The 23249-nt window shown below is 40.3% G+C and overlaps 1 protein-coding gene across 2 annotated transcripts in view; it reads right to left on the bottom strand.

Annotated features, from left to right (window-relative positions):
- The window catches only part of ttyh2 (tweety family member 2), a 51890-nt gene that overhangs the window by 3336 nt on the left and 25305 nt on the right, over nt 1–23249 (bottom strand). For both annotated transcript variants that reach the window (XM_029457026.1, XM_029457027.1), the window contains exons 4-13: nt 21242–21462; nt 16166–16261; nt 9969–10041; nt 6055–6124; nt 5855–5910; nt 3227–3319; nt 2971–3063; nt 2418–2560; nt 1010–1195; nt 844–922 (exon numbers count right to left, since the gene is read on the bottom strand). In XM_029457026.1, the coding sequence (XP_029312886.1) occupies nt 844–922; nt 1010–1195; nt 2418–2560; nt 2971–3063; nt 3227–3319; nt 5855–5910; nt 6055–6124; nt 9969–10041; nt 16166–16261; nt 21242–21462 (1110 nt within the window). The remainder of the gene's footprint in view (nt 1–843; nt 923–1009; nt 1196–2417; nt 2561–2970; nt 3064–3226; nt 3320–5854; nt 5911–6054; nt 6125–9968; nt 10042–16165; nt 16262–21241; nt 21463–23249) is intronic.

The raw sequence follows: 23249 nt of genomic DNA, 5'->3' as shown, positions 1-23249 counted from the left end.
AGACACCCTCTCCACATTTATGAGCAGGCTAAAGACTTTCCTTTTTGATAAAGCTTATAGTTAGGGCTGGCTCAGGTTTGCCCTGGATCAGCTCCCTAGTTATGCTGCTATAGGCTTAGACTGCCGGGGGACACCTCCCTGCTCTCCTCCTTCTCTTCCTCTCTCCTCCCCTCCCTTTCTATCTGTATGCATTTATGTAAATGTATGTTACTAACTCATCATCCGGGGCATCATCCCCGGAGTTTCTGTCTCTCATGTGGCAGGTTGCCACTGATAAAGTTTACGTCAGGATCAGGAATCGTGGCTGCGCCTGCTGCCCTGGTCCTGCTGGATACCGGGAAGCCTTTTTGACATTTTCCTGGATTCATCCAAACTTTCTCTTTTTCAACACAACATAATTTCTGTCAAATGTTGTATTTGTACTATGTTGTTTATCCTGTACACACGACATCTATTGCATGTCTGTCCGTCCTGGGAGAGGGATCCCTCCTCAGTTGCTCTCCCTGAGGTTTCTTCCATTTTTCCCCCTTTAATTATGGGGTTTCTTTTAGGAAGTTTTTCCTTGTGCGATGCGAGGGTCTAAGGACAGAGGGTGTCGTAACCTGTACAGTCTGTAAAGCACACTGAGACAAATGTATAATTTGTGATTTTGGGCTATATAAATAAATTTGATTTGACTTAACATTTGAGTGAGGAAGTGAGCTGAGGCAGAAAATATGAATGTAATAATCAGCAGTTATTTATAATAACAACTATTTCCTGTGCTTTAAATGCTAAATGTGTCTGTTAGCTCAGAGGGAAGTGACATCATAGGAAGGACTTGGCCTCTGGGACCCAACGCACCGAGGGGGGTGGAGAGCCTCGTCCTATCAGAGGCACATTCTCGTATCGCGGATTTCCCCCGAACAGAGCCGTCTGGTTCCTGAGAAAGAATTAAAGAAGGTGGCTCAGAGGAATTATATAATTTAGTAATCACATTTTGCTCTTCCCATTATTTCAGCTCACTCACATGTACTCAGACACAGGGGCGTTGGAGACAGCCGGGGCGGGCGGGTGTATGCTGTTCTGGCTGCCCATGCTGCTGCTGTAGCTGCAGAAGCTGTGCATGTTGGTGAGGTTAGGGTTCTGAGAGGCTATCCTCCTCGCCCGCGGGTTAAATGGATCCTCCTCATCGATGTCGTCATAATCTCGTTCCCTAAAGAAAGAGAGAAACATCAGAAGAGGTTACATGTTACGCTTCCACAACAACTCTGTCGGTCCGTCCCGCTACATAAACAAAACAGAGAGAAGCAACACACAGAGGGGGAGTGTGACTTTTTACTCCACTACATCTTTATAAAGCAAATAATCGTTTGCTGCTATATTAATGTTCTGAATGAGAACCTTTAAATAACTCCTTCTCTGATTCATAACGGAATTTAAAGCTACAGACAGGATACGTATATATTTTTAGATTCCGTGTAACACTATTACTCAGGATATCGTTATCTCAGATGTCCGTAAAAAATAAATATCTATTAATCCTCTTTAAATCATAGAAAAATAGATGCTCCTTATAGCCCCAGAACTTTCCTGAGAGTCATTACATTTTTAGATTTTCTTAAGTATCCAAGTAAACTAGTGATAGCTGTCTGTGCACCTACAGGTACAATGCAAATGGGAACAGCTAATAGCTAATCTGGCATATTTTTTATTGGTGCTAATGTGCCAAAATGTAAATAAATACAGGCCAAAACAACGAGGCTCAAGCTGTAACATAGTGTAACCAGGCCCCCAGGAACAGCACCGGGCTTTGAAGACAATTTGACATAGTGTGTTTCCTATTCCCTGACCAATAGGCTATCCATCCTAGCCTTAATCCTTCGTCTCTCCAGACCATCCCTTCTAGCATTTACCAACTTTTTGGCTTCATGCGCCACTGAGCAACTTTCATAGAAAAGAATGGGGCCCCGCCTCCAACGCTGTCTCCAGCTCTCTTTAAACATCCATGCCTACAACTCACTGAATCAATGGCAACATTGTACTTTCTGTGTACAGCCCCCAAAGAATTATGGGGCATCTAGTTCAAACATTTATACCATGAATATCCCCAAAATAAGTAGAAGTAGAATATTAACAGAAGGGACGTAATTCATTAGTATTGTCTCTCATGTTGGAATATCAATCATTTCTTGACATTACTAAGTGAGAGGTGAGTTTACAAGAAGGAAGCACACAGTAAAGAAGATATTCTTGCATTCACACAACTGAATTTGTATTGGTAACAATTGTACAATTGTCAAAAAATGTCATACACGCACACACAAACACACATATACAGGTTGGCTCAGAGTAGGTGAAGCTGCATAGAGATGGCTGCAGGATGAGGAAATGAGGGCGCTCAGGCAGACAGGCAGAGAAGAAGAGTACAAACTGACCTGCAGGCAATTTGTCTCCAAGCCCTGGGAATGGCACATAGCATGACGGTGAAGGCACAGGCTGCCAGGGTGGAGAACAGACAGAGGTAGAGTACACCCTCCACCCCGTCATAGCACACCCCCACCATTGCATCCAGGTAGTCCTAAAGAGGTCAAACACATAATATAACACAGGAAAAAAAGGTAAAGGCACAAACCATTTGCTTTAAATTTTACAGTAGACAAAATGAAGCGAAGATGAAAAAGCACTTAGAGCCCTGGAGTGTGTCGTCTCCGGAAACTTAATTTGTGTCATGAACATGCACATTCAGTGGGATGTTCAACATTATTCATGTAAACTGCACTGCAGTCATGAGCCACACTGTACAGGTTTAACAGTGCAGGAAATTCAGAAAAGTTACTCTCATTAAATTTGAAATTCTTTGTGTTGTGCTTTGCTCTGCTGTGTTCCCAGTTCCACATTCAGTTTGATTCTGAAATCCTGCGTGGCCACTTACTTTACTGCTGACCTAGTTGTGCTGTTGTGATGCCAATTAGGATGCAGTGAACAAACCTTGTTCAGCCCCCTGCAGTCCAACAGGGCGGTCAGCTGGTGCAGACTGGCCTCCGAGGAGTTGAGCACATGCTGGATACCCAGCAGGTCTCTCTGTGGAGAGGTAACCAGTATCACTGACAAATACTTAACTAAAATAATTCGACTCTGTTGTACTGCAGCATAAAAGTCATAGCTTGATGTTTGTGTGTGTGCGTGTGTGTGTGTGTGTGTGTGTGTGTGTGTGTGTGTGTGTGTGTGTGTTTGTGTGTGATACCTCAGCTGTAGGAAAGAGAGGCACGGCAAACTGCAGCAGACCCTGGATCTGTATTTGCATGGTGGTCAGGGACCTCTGGAAGATGGTCAGAGGCTGCAAACAAGAAGCGCATGCTAATGTAAAAGCACATCTTAAAGAAAGCACCAGAACAAAAAAGTCATCTTAGAGAAATCTATTAACAAGGATTTTTCAGTTGACATGAATAAAAGGAACAACAGGAGACACAGCCAAAAGAAATTAGTGAACATTTTTTTCATTTGGTTGGCCATGGCAGCTTTGTAGGGTCGTGAACTGATATAAAAAATATCATATTACTATAAAACAACATATTGTAGTTTAAGTCTGACATTGTGGTGGTGTACATTTATGTTCCCACCAACAGGGGGCAAAATAAGCCTCCACATTCAGTATGTGTGTAATCACAAACTACCTGCAGGACAGCACCTTCTGCCCCATGCATCTTTTTATTTTATTTTATTAACATTCTAGCATAACCATAAATTAATGAATCTGTCACATCTCCAAAGTAAAATTGTATCTTCACAGTCACCCAACCTTACAAGAGTACGCTGGGAACCTCACTGGCCTGTGGCACAATGTTAAATTGAAACAGGATATGGTCAATTACCTCAACCATCCATAAATGTAATTGCTTTCCTCTGATCTGACATTTTTTCTTTGGATCCGCACGACTGTCCGTCCGCACAATCTAACGGCCTGATCAGATTTAGCTTCTTTTTTTTTATACTTGAGTGAGCTTATTGTGTGCCAAATAAAGTATAAAATAGGACAGAGAACGTGGATGGAGGAGGACAATAAGAAAAGGAGAAGAGATGACGTTGATAAGAATAGAAAAAGAGCTGTGGAATGAAGCAGAGTTGACACAGCAGCAATGCCCCAGAGCGGTGAAACACGGGGGCGCAGAGCAGGGTAGAACTACAGTGCACTGCTGCGGTTCAAGCTGAGAACACAAGACAGGAAGAGCTTGTATGTTTGCCAATCAGTGTGAATTCCTGTATCTGGCAGCTTGCTTGTGAACTTTGCACCTGTTGGGTATGTGTGTGGCGGTGAAAAGAGTGCTGACTTTGTTTACCAGGCGGGGTGACGGCTGTCTGCCCTCCGCTGCTGCTCTCTTGTTATCCTCGGGGCATGTCTACAAGAGCCAGATAATAAGATTTGAGCTCCGCAGGGCCAGAGCTTGCAAAAAAATGACTTCACCACTAACTGATGTCAGCGGTGAAGTCAGTGACGGGACCCACAATCTACTCTGCTTCTCTGAATAGTGACCTCACAGAACTCCAGGAGAGGGGAAATACGACGATTATCAAAATTGCTGTCATTTTATAGCCGTTGTTGTGGGGGCTTTGTAAAATGTTGGTATGTTTTGGCTTGTTTTGCCTGATACATTCAAAGACTGAACAAATACAGAAATAAGAGACAGAGAGAACAATGATGGTGACAGCCTGGGAGATAGTGTTGGAGGCTTTGCAATTTTGTAACGTTCAGCCAGACTCGTGAGGTGAAGTTAGGAAGCAAATCAGACAGGCAGCGCTGGATAGACAGAAAGAGTTTGACAAAGATGAGGCTTGAGAGGCTGAGAAACGAACTCCCCATCCAGCACTGATCTAGTGAATTACAGGTCTAAAGATGTTTGGACAAACGTCTATGTTACATAAAACCATCTTTTCAGTATTTAAATGACTATATTTCAATATGTAGTGGAGACCTGTTACACATTTAAATCCTGTTTAATGGTTTAATGTGACCTAGATGCAGGGCTGCAGCAGGAATCTTTTTTTAATTTTAATTTTAATTTTGTGAGTTAACAGTTTATTTATATTATTTTATACTAATATTATATTATTATTAAAAAATAAAGGTTTAAAATATGTTTGGCTGGGTATCAGACCTTAATACACAAGTATTAATAGTATTAGTAGTATTCGGAGTACTGACTGAAATGTATCTATAGCATCAAGAATTACATTTTAAATATTGAATAATAATAATACAGTTTCTTAGGCCTGTTTATTTAGATATATATAGATATTTTCTTGATTTAAATCTGAATACATTTGTAACCTTGAAACTACATTTCATTTGAACACCGATGTATTGCGCAGTTTGATTTATTTTGCAAAAGAAAGGAATCAAAACCAGTGTATGAAAAAGTGTTGAGTCTTAGGCCTGTTGAGATACCGATATCCATCCCTAGTCCGTTATTCATCTATTTATTTTGTTAGCCTAAAAGTATAATTTGAATAATAAATTATATAGTATTATAAGTATATTAAGTCTAAACATACTACAATCTTCTTGTAAAAAAGCTACTATGTTATAAGTTTGTAATTGTAGAGTAATAAGCGTCTTTGAGTTTCTAGAAAAGCACCATATAAATCTAATGTATTATTATTATTATTATTAATATCTCCAGTAAACTCCAAATATCCAGTAAAAATACCAACGGCATGACCACAGTGTTAGCTCCTGGCCCTGCTATAGACATCTAAAAATGCTTTTTTAACCCCGACATGAAGACGTCTTACGACCTTTACATTACAAATCGAATGCTCACTAGGTCGTATCAGTCAACATTCAGTAGGAGTTGCAAAGCATCCTGTGTCCTACCTGCTGGAAGGGGTTGGAGAGAGTCTGGTTGCAGTAAAGGTAGTAATGAACAATATCTGTGAAACACACAAACAGGCAGAACAAGCTGATTAAATGCACTTTCAACTTTCACTTTTTACTTAACTAAAGGGCAATTAGCGTCATTGTAATTTCAACCCCATCAATGCAACATTATTCATATCGTTAACACTGACGCTCACCTGTACCGATGACACCCTTTGTCTGGCTAATGAGGTACTTGTCAGGGGACACGCAGAAATCACTTGTGCCCTGAAATAAAAACAGGAGGCAAACAATGAATTAGTCTTGAAATAAGGAGGTTAAAAACAGAAATTCATAAAGAACCATTCAATAAAAGCATGAGAAGTATATATTCGGGAAAATAAGGCTGCTCTTATAATCCACTTTAACATGTCAAGACAGGAATACTTTTCAATTGTGTCACTCACAACCACTTTTACTCAACAAGACACCTGCAAAATCATAGAAGTGTGGAGCGGTGGTCTCATTCGAACTGTGCCGTCTGAATCTTAAATGTCCCCAGGGCTCAGGCGGGCGGGGGGGGGGGGGCCCTAATGAGCCCCGCACACAAATGAGATACAGTGATGTGAATTTCTCAGCAAACCCAAGCTAGTTTGTTAGGAACAAGGGATACAAAGGAGCGCTGCAATTCAGGTACACTTGTCAGGATTCCTTAAGGGAAAACAGTGAATGCAGAGTTCTGACTCCCTGCTGACTGTAATTAAGAGTTCTGCAAAGAGGCACATTCCTTATGCATTCATTTATTGTGTACTGAGGCACTTCACTGCAGCCTACACACACACACACACACACACACACACACACACACACACACACACACACACAATCATCAGCAGTCAGTCAAGGACAAAAACATTTGACATTAGGGCTGCAACTAAGGATTATTTTCATTCATTAATCTGTAGATTATTTTCGAGATGAATCGATTAATCGACTCCAAAGTGATGTCTTAAATGTCTTGTTTTGTCAGTAAGTCCAACAAATATTCACATTAATATGACACAAAACAGAGAAAAGCAGCTCAATATTTGATAACAACATTTCCTGCCGTTTTTGCTAATAATAATAATAATTAAAAGATTAAAGGGAATGCTTTTATATAGCGCTTCTCTATTCTTTACAACACGTCAGCATTCACCCATTCACTCATCAGGAGTGATCAACATTCACACACACTCACACACCGTGTGGTCACTTTGACACGTTGACCACAAGGGCCGGGGATCAAACCAGCGACCACCCTCTTTTCTGTCGATCGACTAATCAATTAACTAATAGTTGTAGCTATATCTGACATGCACACCTGTGCACACAGACTTTCACCACACATTAATATCCTCAGAGAGACAAACAAACACACAGTCTAGACACTAATATGACACACTGGCATGCTGGTTTCCTCTGGATGTGGTGGTTGTCTGACATTGTTAGAGCGCAGCAACATTACTCGTTCTCATTTAAAGTGGGACACAACAGTCTGGCTGCAGTGGCAAGTACATTATCACAAGTTCAAGTCTGAGTTATGGTGGATTAGGTCGGAGAAAGCAGTGAGGCAGTGCAGTGGGTTTCATGGCTAAGTGGTCACCGCTGCTGACATGCTGCTGACATGCTGCTGACATGTTCCACATGTTCTCACAGTCCAGAACCATTAAAGTTAGTCCATGTGGAGAGCGGCACACAGGTGTGAATGTATTTTATCCCTGCACTGGACTGATGACCTGTCCAGTGTTTGCTACAGATTGCAGTCCCTGAAAGCCACGAAAAAATAGGAAATACAGTCAAAAGCGGAATATTCCAAAATGATTAGATGTATATATTCTTACACAGTATTGAAGCTGAAACAATTAATCCATCAATCAATTATTCCAGTGGCTGATAATTAACTGCAATGTTTATAATGGATAAAGCATTTAAGTAACTTATAAAGCAAACATTTACAGGTTCCAGCTTCTCAAATGTGAGAAGATGCTGTTTTCTTTGTTTTTTTTATCATTTTGAATGGAATATGTTTTTTGTCAGATAAAAAAAGCTATTACAAAAACTTCACCTTGGGCTTTTTCAACACAAGTGCAGACTGTACTGAGTCACAGAGCCGCACACACACAGACACGCACAGACACGCACACACACACACACACCTCACACACACACACACACACACACACACACACACACACACACACACACACACACACACACACACACACACACAGTTTCTGTATAACCTTAATGAAAGCAGGTTACACACCCTCCAAATGTACAAAGGAACACACACATATACAGGCCTGTACCACTCACATTAACACATAAATGAGAAGACACACATACATAACAAACAAATGCACACACTTGTTCACACATAGACATGATGTCTGAACTATGAAGGCGCCACTGCAGACTGTTGATGTAATTGCTTTGTTCACAGCTGTATCCTTGCCTCAGCAATTGTGAGGCCGTTTTAAACTGTCAGGCAGAGAAAAGGCCCGGTGGACGTCAACCATACAGTCCAGTTAAGGTCAGCATCAGACAAACACCCCGAGACAGACAGGTTACATAACAAGCCGACGTGAATGTCATGATTCTGGAACACACACGGGGAGGGCAACAACTTTGGTCTAGAGGGAAAAATCTTAAAAACTACTGGCTCCATTACTATGACATTTGGATTTGATGTTTATGGTATCCAGATGATTATTTTCAACTATCAACTATCTTTGATGGCCCCCTGGTCATCTTTCTTTTTGTTAAGCTAGGTCAACATTTCTCCTTCACAAACACTTGGGAAAAAGATGGATTTCCTCTACTGCTTCTGACAGGCAACCATTCCCACACATTTGGAGTGAATATTCACGTTCCCGAGAGAAGGAACCCCTTTTGATTTTGGCGTCATATTTCTGTATTGTGCCGCGATATTGAAAATTCTTTGGACTGAGTTTTCATAGCATTTGTATCACAAGGAATCCACCAGGATTTCAACCAACTATCAGGCAAATGTAGACCAGAGAGTAGACTTGTAAAGGAGACATTAAACTGCTAGATGAAAAGGAAGATGAAACCAGAGACTAGTTTGTGTGTAACTGATCGCACCTCCTGCTGCTTTCTACCCGATGCTCATTAGCTCCAACTTAAATTCTCTCTTGTTAACAATCCTCTACAGCCCCGAGTCAAAACACACCATCCAACAACAAACCTGAGAAAAATAGCACACTTGCCTGAGGCAGGAGAGTCAAACACCAGTGCTCATGCTTCTGATATTCTTTCAAATGCATCTCTCTATTTTCACACATCACTGTAATTCTTACCCTCTAGGTCACTCGAACATGGGACCAAATTATTATTCACTTATTCGGCATTATTAAAAGCTGCAATAGGATTCCTGTTGTCATAATCCTTGACTTTGAATCAAGTTATTGAGGCTTGTATAATGACGCTGACATGGTTTGGGTTTGGGATTTTGTTCTTTTGTCGGTCTATTTTCAGCGGTGTGCCGTTTGATAACAGAGATGAAAAGCGTATAAGGTGACAGGAAGACAAACCAAGATCAGAAGAAAGTTGAGATTGGGCAGCGAGAACGCGCTAAAACCTTTTTAGATGACACTGCATGGCTGTAAGCGCTCTTTTTAGATCGAGCACATTTTTCTGAGGAGGCTAAAAAAATAATTAAGGCAAAAGAATGTCTCTTGATTAGCAGCTATGCAGCTAAAACATGCACGGTTTTGCATAAATAGGCTTGATACGAATGCAAAAAAGTGCAGCTGCATCCTTTGTTCATGTTTTGGTAAAAAGGTGCACATGTATCTCTGAGAGAGAATGTTATGTGATCTGACAATTGTTCCTCATCCTTTTGTAACGACACACTGCAGATATTTTTAAATGTATCCATTTACAAATGCAGGTACATGCACTTAAGCACATGTGCAGCATCATCTCTCCTCCCTAACCCCCACACATTCAAAGGCATTTGTCAAGTGCAGAGTGCGTTAAAGCAATTTATCACCACTGTCAGGCACGACAAGAATTGATTACAGACCCGTTTACACTAGTTTATATTGGGGTAAGCGAGGCAGCTCACCACAGCAGTAGCCAGGTCAGCGCCTAGAGAAGTCCAGCTCAGGACCAGCGTCAGCACTCCAAACACCATCATCCTGCAGGGACACAAAGCAACAGCAAGGTCACAGTGCAGCTCAGTACATTCATCTGAAACACATGCAGAAGCCTCAGGAACCAGGACAAGATGGCTCGCTGAAGCTTGCCATTTATCCAAATGAAGTAAAGCCTGTCATTTGTGCAATTGAAATACAATGATTTATGATTTACATCACTTGTCCCACTTTGCAGTGAGTGTTTTCCAATAATTTGTCGGGTGGGGACTATTTTTTTCTAGAAGTACATCATTAGAAAACTGAGAGAGTACCAAAGGTTTGTAACTCAAACACAACACTGACATATAATCACATTTAAGTTGATATGCCAAACTTTTAAGCAAACATATACATATTTAAAGATACGGAGCAACATTAGCATTCATTAAAGTTTGTGTCCACTTAGTGAATGTAAATCCAGTTAAGCTTTTTCTACACCAACTACAAATATTTGTATTCAGTCATCACACTGATTATTGTTCTGTAAATGCTTTTATTCTCTCCAATTTTGTACTAATCTTTATGTTTTTGCTGTGAAGCACTTTTGGCAGCAATTCTTGTATGAAAGGTGCTATACAAAAAAGGTTTTATATATTATATATAATATTATTATATATTGTAGATGCTATATGCTGCACTATGATGACCTGCTAGGTGTAAACTTCTGCCTGGTGATTGGTGTTGGGCAAGTAACGAATAGTGTTTTTTTTTTTTCAAGAGCTAAGAGGGCAGATGATGAGAGCAGTGAGAGTGAACCAAAACAGTAAATTGCAAGCCAGGAAAATCAAAACAATGTTTTAAAAGAGTCTATAAAGCTCCATAGAGCTGAGGAAATGAATAACTGGTTGATAATTCATATCATCCTCTCCTGACATCAGGAAGAAATAGCACGCTGTAATACGCAGGAAAAAATCTATAATACATACAGATGGACAATCTTAAAACTAAAGCAAATTTTTTTTATTTTTGCAGAGTTCAAATAGTTATCAGCATCCTACGGAGGGAGTACAGTGGAGCTATTTTCATCACAGTTTCTGTTATTGAAAGGAAACAGCGTGAGCCCCGAGGGCCAGGAGTAGTGATCTCATTGTCCTGTCATCTACAGGAGAAGTCAAAGGTCATGTTCTTTTCTGTGGGGGTTGATTCTGCAGCCACAACATACAGCTGCAGCGCCGGGGCTTTATGCACTGAGAAAAGAGCAGCTCGGCTCCGCTGGCCTACATTGCATTACGGCCCCCTGGCAGGGCGACTGTTCCCTGCACCCATGAGGACATAAAAAATGTGGTTTTGTTTTACAGTGGGCTCCCTCCGTGATGATCTCATACTATCAGAAAATGACTTTAGAGACATTGATGGGGAGGTTTGGGTGAGGATTTCTGCATGCAGGGGAGCGGTGATGCGCCCGTCTGTGTATACAACAGGACAGAAGAGGATCAATACACATTAAAAGATGAACACTGGTCCTATCATAGGATCCTTATTATGTGAAATAATCTCCAGGAAATCCAATAAACACTTTCCAGATATTCCCCTCACAGCGTGTCACCTGAGTTTAAATATAATTTGGCTCTGCATGTCCAGGCTCATTTTTTAACACTCTTCAAGGTGCCTGAATAATCCAATTGACAATGTGCTGAAAAGACACAGCGCTCCCAACATTGAATTTACAAGCCACCACTTGTGTTCTCTTTCTTCCCTTATCTTTTTTTTTTCATTTCTTGACACTCTCTAGTCCCTCATCCCTGGGTCCCATCCTATCTTTCTTTGCCTTTGGCCTCCCTCTTTATCAGTTTTTCATTCTTGTAGTCTGTCTCCCTCCTTCTCTCAGATACCGAGCCCTCCCGAGCCCTGACACTTAACAAGGAAATAGACGGGAAGGAGAGCAAGGCGTCACAGAGTCATTATCTCGATGTAAAATCAAGAAGCAGAACAGATGCAAAGGTTGCACAACTGTCTGACTGGTTGAGTGTGGTTTACCGCAGTAATGTCTGTATGGATCTGTGTACAGTACTACAATATTATCTAGTTAACAATACACAAGTTCCCTGAAGGTTTCTGCTACTTGTTTGTTTTACTAAATGTGTTTCTATTACTTGTTTGTTTGCTTGCATCTGTGCACACATACATGTGTTGATAAAATGACATACATTATTTCAGACTTTTCTTTAATGAATACCTTTTTTCTTTAGTGAAAGACTGAATACTTTCAACTCATCAGGCTTCTAAAAATATTTGAAATAAAGAAAACTGAGCAGGAAAAATCCATCTTTGGTTGGACTGGTTTTATATGTCATAAGAAAAAAAGATTATGAACCATTTGCTTATTTTTGTCTTCCAGGCCTATTTGACAGTTTGTTGTTGCAGGGTGTGTGATACCGGGCTGAGTGAGCTCCTTTAAAACAACTATGACACTGGGTGAGCAGGCGAAAGGGAGAAATGCTTTCTTGTTGCCTCCTCAATGTCAGCAGAAACCAAGCAAGATTGTATTCACTTTTGTGCTATAGTGGGCGAACGGGATTTAACGAGCTACACGGAATCGCAGTAAATCGGGTGTAAACATGACGCAATGCACATCAAGTGAAAAAGTCACAGAGGCCAATGAGCAGGACAGATGATGCTAGCAAATGCACTCACCAATGGATGAGGTCAAGTCACTCTGAATTAAATCTGTGTGAGAAGTACGAAAAATTCTTAACTGAAATAAAAAAGATACATTTTTCTATAAACTGCGGTTATATCATAAATTATCCATACAGCATTATACAAACCATTATATGTGTCAATTACTAAGTGGAAGGAAAGCGATATGACCCTCGAAGCAGAAATGCAGGCGACATACTGGGAACATAATACCAATGCTAATTATGCCGTCACAATATGCACTTCGTTCTCTCAAGTTCTAATTTTGTCTTTTGCTTAGTGGTTGTCATCTCATGTTTCATTGATGACTAACTTAAGACGCACCTCATTATATTGTGTTTGTGTGTCTTAAACAAATGATAGCTTTCTCTCCGATTGTGACTTTGATGTGCAGAGTTTTTTTGACTATCACACTGGGCACGTGGACTTTACTGAATTAATGAGTGTTTGACTCTTGAGCTTGTTTGTCTTTTGTCGCCGGCACAATTACTGGTATTACGTGTGGCTGACCATATATTGACTGTATAAAATGTATACTAGAAGTAATTGTATACATGTGATATCGCTCTAGAGCTCCGTGCAATCTCTTCAAAGTTTGAAGAGCTTCAAAGTTTGAAGAGCTGCATTTTTAATACATCATTAAACACCTTTTTTGTTTCAAATCAACGACATGCTGTGACCTGGGTTTGCAGCTACTGGATTGTTGCCTTACCACTCCTGCTGACTCAATGAATATTAAAGAACTGTGTCATCTCCATACATATGGATTTAGCACTTGGTATCCTGGAAAGTCATTTTATTTTTGTAGATTCGGAACTACAAAGGCCCAAGTACACGTCCCTGTAGTACACCATAAATACTAGTCTAGGTTGGACAGGCCAATTTTCAAGCAAAAAGGTTGAGTACTTCTTTGTAGACAGGATTGAAATAATAAATGCCATTTATGTATGTTTGGTAGGAAAATTCCTTCAATAACCTGGGTCAAACCTTTTATTAGGTTTCCTTTGCAAATGAGTAGTATATAAACGTGATCTCTACGAGACAAGGTTGCATCGGTGGTCCTTTACACCATTGGACCTTCATTTTAATCAGTTTATTCATGTGATTTTAAACTAAAAGCACCTTCTGGCATAAATCACAATACTTTTATTGAGGAAGCCGATATTTGATCCGCAAGCTCAACTGCACAGGTGGAAAGGTAGTTAATTAACCCAGCTGCCATGTCAAACTGTTTATTACAGAACCACTCACTTCCTCCAGGCAGTAAATATTAATTTTTTCCCTTACCAATGCTGTGATTGTGTTTTCTTATAATATCAGCGCATCCCACTCATGTGCTTTGTTTGTTTAAATGACAATTCTTCATGGAGTACGTCCTTGCTCATGACAGCTCAAATGATTTCTGTCATCCGGGGAAATTAGTTTCTTCTCTCGTTTGTTTTCTTCTGCACGAGGGGCACAGACAATCGTGCTATCCATAACATTAAGCACGGAAATAGGTTCACGCTGTGTTTACATCATGACATTTTAAGGTTCAGTTCACCCGATAGAAGCTGCGTTATGTACTTAGCTTTTGTAATGTCAGTTTCTGAGATTTCTGCCACCATCCCACAACAAGGGAGGTAGGTGAAAATCTGTTTGCAGTGCTCAAATTGAAAAATTCAGCAGTAACATGCAGAAGAGAAAAAAGACCAAAATAAATCCAGATAGAAACTGCTGACAGTTTTTATGGATGTGTCTTACTCCCTCACATGTGAGCGTATCTTTTTGTCTGAGCTGTTACTGTGTGTCATGCAGACACCGAGCCAGTTAATAGCACCAGGAAGAGTCGGCAGGCCCCCAGTGTGTAATCTGCTCCCGAAAGCCTTCAACCACTTCCACTCGACTGGAAGAGAGCATGCCTTGGGAGGGCAGACACTCATCTTGTGTGTGCAAAGGGGGTGGGGACGTGAAGTGGGGGTGGATGTGTGGTTAGTAGGGCAAGTTTAGTGCAGCTCACACCCTGAACTGACTGATTGAGAGAGACAGAGCAACACTCGGCTTGATGAATGGAGGCCTGGGTGCATTTCATGCCCTGTGAAAAGCTCCTTTTCAACAGGAAGAAAAGAAAACATTTTTTAAATTCCAGTGGAGATGGATACACATGGATGCTGTAAGGAGATTAAATGAAAGCGGAGGCACTGCATGTGAAAATATACTGTACATACAGTAGAGTATCTGTGTGCCATTCATCATCGCCTGTTATATCATCGTTCAGTGTGACATATTAGGATGTGTGGGAGTTCTTTTTATGCCATAATTGTGTCATACCACCGTTCTATTTTCAACTCCAAACTAAAATAATTATAATATGTTTTCCTATCTAGAGAACATTGTTATATATTATTAATAACAATTATCATCTTTTTTTTCTTATGTTATGTTTGGTTATGTTTTAATATACCATGTGCTTTTTTTTTTCTTTCTTGTTTTCCATCCCTTATGAAAGGTAAAATCAATAAAATATTAATCTGAAAAAAGAGGGCTAAAAATACAAAGTTTATTAATTAATGAGGTGCCATACAGGAGTTCGGATATACAGTTCATTGTGTCTGTTACCGAATGTAATTCATGCCTGAAGCCATTTAAAGCAGGTCGAGTGTTAAACTGGAATAACAATCTTCAGGAAGTTATATTGTTGATAACTTCAAATGGCTTCGCTCCCGTCTCTCCACAGCCAGCGCTCAGATTCAATTTGTAGAGCAAACCTATTGACACGGCAACACTCAGAGCAAGTTCAACCTACCGCTGGCAACGCTGAAAGGCAAATGAAATACAACAGGGCTCGCAGGGCAGTGTTTGTACAAGGACATTATCCAATACTTTGGATTCTGCAATTTACCGTCAGAGGAGAAGCAACTCCTGCCTCCAGCTCCCTCTGTCTACACCAACTCATACTAATTCATCTCTTTCTTTTTCTCAGAATATCATATCTGGTGTCCATGTTTGGCATAAAAGATGAATGTCAAGCACGGCATGGCTTATTTTGCACTTTCAGCCTCTTAAGTGCAGTTAGTCTTTTATTCCTACATTAAAGGAAATGCATCAAGGAGTAACTGGAAGAAAATATAAGTTTGGTCCTTTCTTAGGTAAGACAATGTAGAAGGAATAATCTAGTGTTTGAGTTGGAGAAGTGAGCACTGTGCATGTTCAGTTCCATGTTTTAACATCTGGACAAATGGATACTACAGCAGCTGCTGTGTGACTAAATGTGACTAAAAGTAAATGAATGTTTCCATGTCGTCTCCCAGTTAGTTTTTGATTTACTTGGTCAGCTAATTTCCCAAAACACTCCTTCTCTCATCATACATCCTGCTCCAGCCAGCCTCGTCACTTTCGGAAAATCACACATAAGAAACACAGATTGCCTCTTCTTTGTAAACAAAAATATAGCTCCAGCCTGTGTAAATAGCTCAGTTTTACAGCCATGCCAGGATATTAGACTCACGTTGTGAGCAGCCAGCGAGACTGCTTGGCCAGCCCCAAGCAGGCCAGCAGGCAGATGATCAGGTCCAGGATGAGGATCAGCAGGTAGGTGAGCCACCTGCAGAGACAGACAGAGAGAGAACATTACACTGCTGCTGGTGAATGCCTGTTATGGCAAAGTAAAATACATTTAGTGAAAGGGCATGCAACTTAGGTCTTATTGGTGTAATTATTGCCATGATTCCTATCAGTAGTTTAAACTTGTTTCTACTTCAATCTATTTTTATTTGTAAATAAATGTGATACTTGAAACATTTCTTATTAAAAGATGTTATGGATGAAGATGGAATTGTTTCTAGTTTGGGCAGCATAAACTGTTTTCCTGCATCGTGTCTGGTAAAAAATGGTTTAGTGTATTAATACAAAAAGCAACATTTTTGTACAAAACATGTAGTGTCTTTGCCATTATGATATTGCTGATAAAAGCAAGTGATGAATAGGAACCTGCTCTTAACATCAAGCCAGGAGACCTCCGTGCATGGCAACAACATTTGATTCTTTAAATTCTTTAAAGTTCTTTAAATAAACCACAGAAATACTCTTACACTATGTATTCACTCAAACACTAATTTCAACTCCTGATTCATGAACTGTGGTTGTGACGTGTTGAATCATCTGCTTGAATCAAAAGTACTTTTTTGTGAAGAATGTGTACACAAATGGCTTAAGATGACTTCTTACATGGTACACCATGTTAAATAAAAGTTGTGATGTGGATTAACTTCCATTAAAGAAAACAGTTTCTGTTCTATTTCTTAACCAGTAATATTTCACTATCAGCCATATCGAAAGCATCTGTAAAATCAAGCATCATAGCGACCGTTTGTTAGACCTCTCCTCCAATCGTAGCTTAGAAACTGTAACTATGCACTGCTCAGATGTCAGAAATGGAATAAAAAGTGTATATGTAAGCTGCAAACGTTAGCATGCCCTGCTAACTAGCTTAATACATATCGTAGGCTACGATAGAAACCTAGTTTTCCATCAAGCCAAGGAGCATATTTTAAGCTTAAGCTAACGATTATTTACTAAAAGTCCTGATATTAGGCCAATGTTAGCAGCTCTGACATGTTCTGTTTCTGGTTTAGAGGAGTTGTTACTCCAGTAACATCAGCAACAACTTGTTACCCAAGACAGCCTTATTTTTCTCATCCTCAAATCCTTTGTTTGTTTTCCAACATTTTGTTGGAAAATAGGAAGAATAAAGCATAAAGCTAACCTCTGTGTTGCTTCTCCAAGTATGTTCTTCTATACAAAGCATCTAAAAAGGGTTATTTTAAAACGAAATAGCATTTAAATGACTATTGTATGATTAATACTGTGCTATTATGCCATACAAATGACTAGTTAACTTGCAATACAAGCACAAAGCTGCTTCTTAATGGATTATCAACTGCTGAGGATGCTGACTTTTTGTCTGTCACTTGTAGCTTTAGACTCAGTCTTAGCACATGTGTCTATACATTGTACATATGTAAGACCCCCTTTATCATGGTTCATTGTTATAAAAGGAGTCAGCTGGCAACATTGAAAGAGCAGCCAGAAACAATGTTTTCAACCAACTCATGGACCTGCGTTAGCTTAATTAGCTGATAAAATATGCTAGCGATAGTTGACGGCAAAATCCATAGTCTCCTGCTAGTCATTAATAAGCTTTTGTCTACATTTGTCTGAAATCAAGGACCAAAAATGTATTAAGAATTTCAATTGAACGATGGAGGAAAATAAGTAAAACTCAAGTTATGTGTTAATGCTTGAGGGTATGGTCCTGTCCAGTATTGCCCTCCTCAATCAACCCATCTGTTATGTGAGCGGTGGTCAGTCTGTGACCGGATACACAGAAAGCCTGTCCAGATGGTGAATAATGGAAGAACTCAAAACCTGAATGTCTTAGGCAACAAACAAACGGAGGAGGGGCAGCTATATCACCTTTTCACTATGATTTATCAATACATACATTAATTGAAGTGACATTGTTTTTTTCTCATATCGTCTCTATCAGTGTGCATCTTACTTTCTTTTTCCATGGTACCTCCTGCCCGCATCATTCTCACTTTAAACACTCTTTTCTTTTTAATTATTTATTTTATTTCCCGCCCATCTGTGTCTCCATCACTCTACCTCAGCATCGTTCCCGCATCTCCCTTGTCCCGCATGCACTCATCTATCTTTCTTTTTTCCTCCTCTTTTTCACTCTCTTTAATCCCCCTCCCCTCCGTCTGTTTCCCTTTCAGCCTCTCTTCTCTCCCTCGTCCTTCTTTCCCTCGACACCGACTCCTTGATTTTTCTTCCTCGTTTCATCTTTTCCCCATTTGGCAGGGTACAGCACGAGAAGCAAGAACATCAATATGCACGTGGAGGCTCTCGGGTGACACTGCCACCGTGTTTGTCTGTGTCATCTTAATCCAATTAAAGTCAAACTGTGTGCAGCACAGAGGCTAGTAGGGACGGGGGGGTTACATTTATGTATAATAGAAAAGTACGTCTTCAAGAAATTGTGTAATAGCAAGAAGCAGCTCCAAATATACTTCAGTTTGAAAGATTGATAAGGATAACAGCAATGGCATTTTATTCAACCTTCCTCACAGAGAGGTCAGAGGTCACCGTCATCTACCAATAGTAGTTTTATGGGTGCCGGCTGACCCATGGCACACACTCACCAAGGGACCCCATTAAGAAGCCCATTAAATCCCACCCTACTTTCCTTTTTTTATACAATAAATGATATTTTACAGGGTTTTTCTTTTATTTGATTTGAAACACTTGCTACTGTTTTCTGTAAAGCAGAAAATGTAAAAAATATGTTTTTTAAACACAGAATGAAAACATTTGAAAGCATTTCTGCAATCAATTTAGTTTGATATGAAAGAGTGAGTTATATAAATTGTAGATTACATTTGATGTGGTTTTGTATCCTGTTTTTAATTTGTGGAAGCAGGATTTTTTTCAGGGATAGTTGGTTCAACAGTGCTACATGCTACAAGGCTAAGCTAATCAGTGTTTCCCCTAGGTTTACTGGTTTGGAGGGGTGCTCACCGTGTGACAGGAGGGGGGGGATTGCGTGCGCGCGCGTGGCGCGGGGAGATTGTGTGCACGTGCGTGGCGCGGTTTCTATTTAGTTCTCCCCTCTCCTTTCTTCCGCTCTGTAGGTGTTTGCGCACGTGTAGGTGTGTGTGTGTGTGTGTGAGCTGCGAAGCCCCGCCCTTCGCGTAACGGAGCGAAGGAGAGAATGTGAATGCGCAAAGTAGACAGTACAAACAGAAACGTGCACATAAATTAGATCAATATCATAAGCGTTTAGTGTATTTAATAAAAGAGCACCTGTTAATGTGAAAAGTGAGTTGTGAATAAAAAAGATTTTTTTTTTTTTTTTTATTCGACAAAAGAAAAAGAAAAACACCTTGGATTTCAGGCTGGGCTCCGTTGGCAGGGCGTAGGGGAAACACTGCTAGTGCAAAAAAACTGACGTGTTAAGGCAGAGAAGTTTTATTTTTTTTGCCAATCTTCTTGGGAGTCAGGTTTGCCGGTATGAAACATGTATATAAAAACGTGCAAGAGAATCAAAAACCTGAATAGAAAGCGCTTCCCTTAAAGTACCTGAGCACTGCAAAGCTGGAGTGTAAAAGATATACTGATGTTGACAACGTCAAAAACTGAGAGACAATAGATAGAATAAGGAATGAATAAGAATAGAAAGAGTCTTTTTTTGTTTGTCAGTAAAGTAACAAGTGAGTTTGAAGAGTAAAAAATATATTTCAAGATGAGTACACTGAAGATAGACAGCCAAGTCTGAAACAACAACACTTTCAATTCAAAACATGCAAACAATGACACACGCACACACACACACACACACACACACACACACACACACACACACACACACACACACACACACACACACACACACACACACACACACACGCACACATTTGTTGGAGCATGAGGCAGTGATAATGAGTCCATTAACAGCTTACAGTGTCTGGCTGTCTGCCCTTGGTTTGCTTACTCTATCAGTGCGGAGTTATGTGGGGTATTGAATTATCGGCAGAAGAGAGGAGTCCCATTGCAGATCAATACAAACACACCAGCCTGTCTTTTACTGCAGACTCTCCAGAAATACCATTAAGCCTACACTAGGACTAAAAAGGACTCAAAGATAATAAGAGTGTGAGTTTAACGCTAATGAGACGAGACCTGGGATAATAGTTCCCTTACTTACTGTAGTTGTTAAGACTGTTTCTATCATTAGGGTCTGTAATGTAAGTGTCAATGCAATGATTGCTAATCATTTCAATGGATTCTTTTCATTTCAAGTGCCCCACAGAAACATGTCTGCAAGGGACTTCACTTTCACGTACATGAATGCACATGCAACCACCTTATTTCATCCCATCTACTAAATATCAAGAGATATATATATAAGTATAAGTATGTAACCACCCACACATACATTATCTATTTAACTGCATGTTCGACAGACAAGTTGCTAAGTGACTGCAACCATAAAAGAGAAATTATATTATAAGCTGAAGTGTATCTTGCATCCCTAAGAAGCTAATATGTCTATATTTTACGTTAATTTGAAGTATTTATCTACGATTATAAAAATCTGATAGGTCATTTCCGGTTGATCAGCATCTTCCCTCGTGCTTAGACGTCTTCTCCCAAAGAAATGAGTCTATGAAGATGCAACTTGTTCCCAAGATATAAATAACCATATTTATAAAACAGTTCTCTACTGATTTGCATGGAAGAGGATTGGGGCCATATGAGAACATTCTGACTTTATTCTCATAATTCTGACTTTAAACTCAGAACTCAAATACATTTTTTCACATGTGGCCCTAATCCTCTTCCATAGATTTGCATTTAGAAAAGCATGTGCAGAATTTTGACTCCCACTAAATGTTGGATGCACCATACACTTGAAATTCTTCTTGGCAGCAGGAAACAACATTTTAAGTGTTGATGAAAATCAACTTCCTGAGTATTTTCTTCTTATCTCTGGATTAAAAAAATGTTTGGCAGTTCCTACCTGTAGTACTCTATGCTTGCAGTTTGATCAGCGATGGATGCGAGGTCCACTTTAGCCTCCTCCCAGTCAGGCAGGCCCAGCAGCTGTTTAATCACGTTGTCAGCCATCTGCTGCATGAACTGCAGGGTCTGCACGTAGTCGCCCCGCGTGGCAAAGATCTCGTCCAGCCTGGCAAGGTGCTGGTGCAGGCCGCTCTTCATGCTGCCCATGGTGCCAGTCACCTGGAGGGCAGAAGAGGAGAGAAGCGGTTGGGGGGAGATGAATAGTACAACAGCACTGCCGCTGGGGGTGGAATATTAGGCATACTAATGCCTTGCTTAGTAATTGAGGATTGAGCACCATTCTGGTAACAGTAAGCCACACATTTTGTAAAACTATCAGCAGAATAACATGCAAGTTTGATAATAATGTGTTGACAGACTTCCCTTAGTGTCGTGCACAGCACAGAATGCAGCTCATGTGTGGGTGCCTTTGGTCAACTTTTCTGCCTCAGAAAGTTTCCCAGAAGAAATATAAAGTGACCAAAGGTGAGATAAACCCGAACATGAGGTTGCAGAGAGACTAGGAGGGGGGGGGGGGGCTCTGAAGCTGGAGTACTAAATGTGGGTGTTGGTGAAGAGGTCCCCTTTGAGCAAACAGTTGGAAAACAGCCAGAACTAGAGCCCAGAGGTGAAATAGTAGGTTTGCTGACTGGAGATTTGTATTCCATGACTGCTGTTGTTTTTCAGACGTTTTGTCCAAATGGATACCTCCATTTTAGCTGTATAGCTGTTTTAATTCATTTAATCATATAGCAACGAATCTATTTCCCAGGGCGGGTAATACAGACTGACTCATTCATTTTTACACATCAGACTTTTACCTTGTCGGCCAAATACAGTAAGACCAGATTATCTTTGTGGTATGAACATCTTCTGTACAGGCTCTGCCCATTTCTTTGGGTTTAATCACTCTGTACTTTGCTTGACGGAAAGGTTTACAGGGAGATGGCGTTTAAAGAGACATCCCGCTATTTGATCATTAAAAAGGGTAATAAATGCTTCCATTGAGCTCTGGGTATTTGGCATTCACAGGAGAGAACACTCATATTGTTACCGTGTTTGTCAGGCACGGGATTTTCTGGAGCTGAGGCGAGGGGAGGTTGGGTGGAAGTAATTAGTTGGGTTTGCATTCAACAGTCGACCCGCAATGGATGGCTGCAAATAAGACTGAGAGTCTGCAGCCACGCTAGCGGCTCTGTGAGGCTGCTCTTATTAGGCACTGTTGAGCTTTGAGCTAAATGCTAACATCAGCATGCTAACATTCTCACAATGATAATGCTAACATGTGGATTTTTAGCAAGAAATATTTACTAGGTTCACCATCTTAGTTCAGTCTGTTAGCATGCTAACGTTGTTAATAAGCACTTAACACAAAGTACAGTTGAGGTTCATGGGAATGTTTTAGTTTTGCAGTATTTAGTCAGAAACAATTGGACAAATTGAAAAATCCTCCTGATGAAAGCTTTAGTTTAAAGTTATTATAATGTATCCTCTTGGGACCTTAAATATCTGGAGCAAACAGTGTTCAGGATATTTCAGAAAAGTCAGGGGAAGTCAATAGGCTTATCCTCTGGAGACCATGAACATGTGCACTAGTGGTTTTGATAGTCGACTAGTTGACAGGTTGCATCGTTGTAGACGAATCCTTCATCTCTGGTTTTAGCACAGTGCAATAATAAAGTATTGGCAATGCAGCTTTTGAGATGGCCTTCTAACGACCAAAGGTGGGTATTATTTGGTTGTTTCGTAATATAGATTTGTTTGAACAATAATGTTCTATGTTTCCATGTTAATAAACATAATTTAAGTTATTTAAAGAAGGAAAAACTCCTGCTATCCCTGAAAAAATGCAGTCCCGTTGTTACTGGAGTTAGACAAGCCTGCTGGGGGTTTAGTACAATCAGATCACAGCGGATTTGTGAAAAGCCTCTCAGAGCCAATCAGGGACTCTGCTATTTCACGTACAT

This window comes from Cottoperca gobio, chromosome 19 (assembly GCF_900634415.1).
Source record: "Cottoperca gobio chromosome 19, fCotGob3.1, whole genome shotgun sequence".
Lineage (NCBI taxonomy): Eukaryota > Metazoa > Chordata > Actinopteri > Perciformes > Bovichtidae > Cottoperca > Cottoperca gobio.
This window is presented reverse-complemented; position numbering and strand designations above follow the sequence as displayed.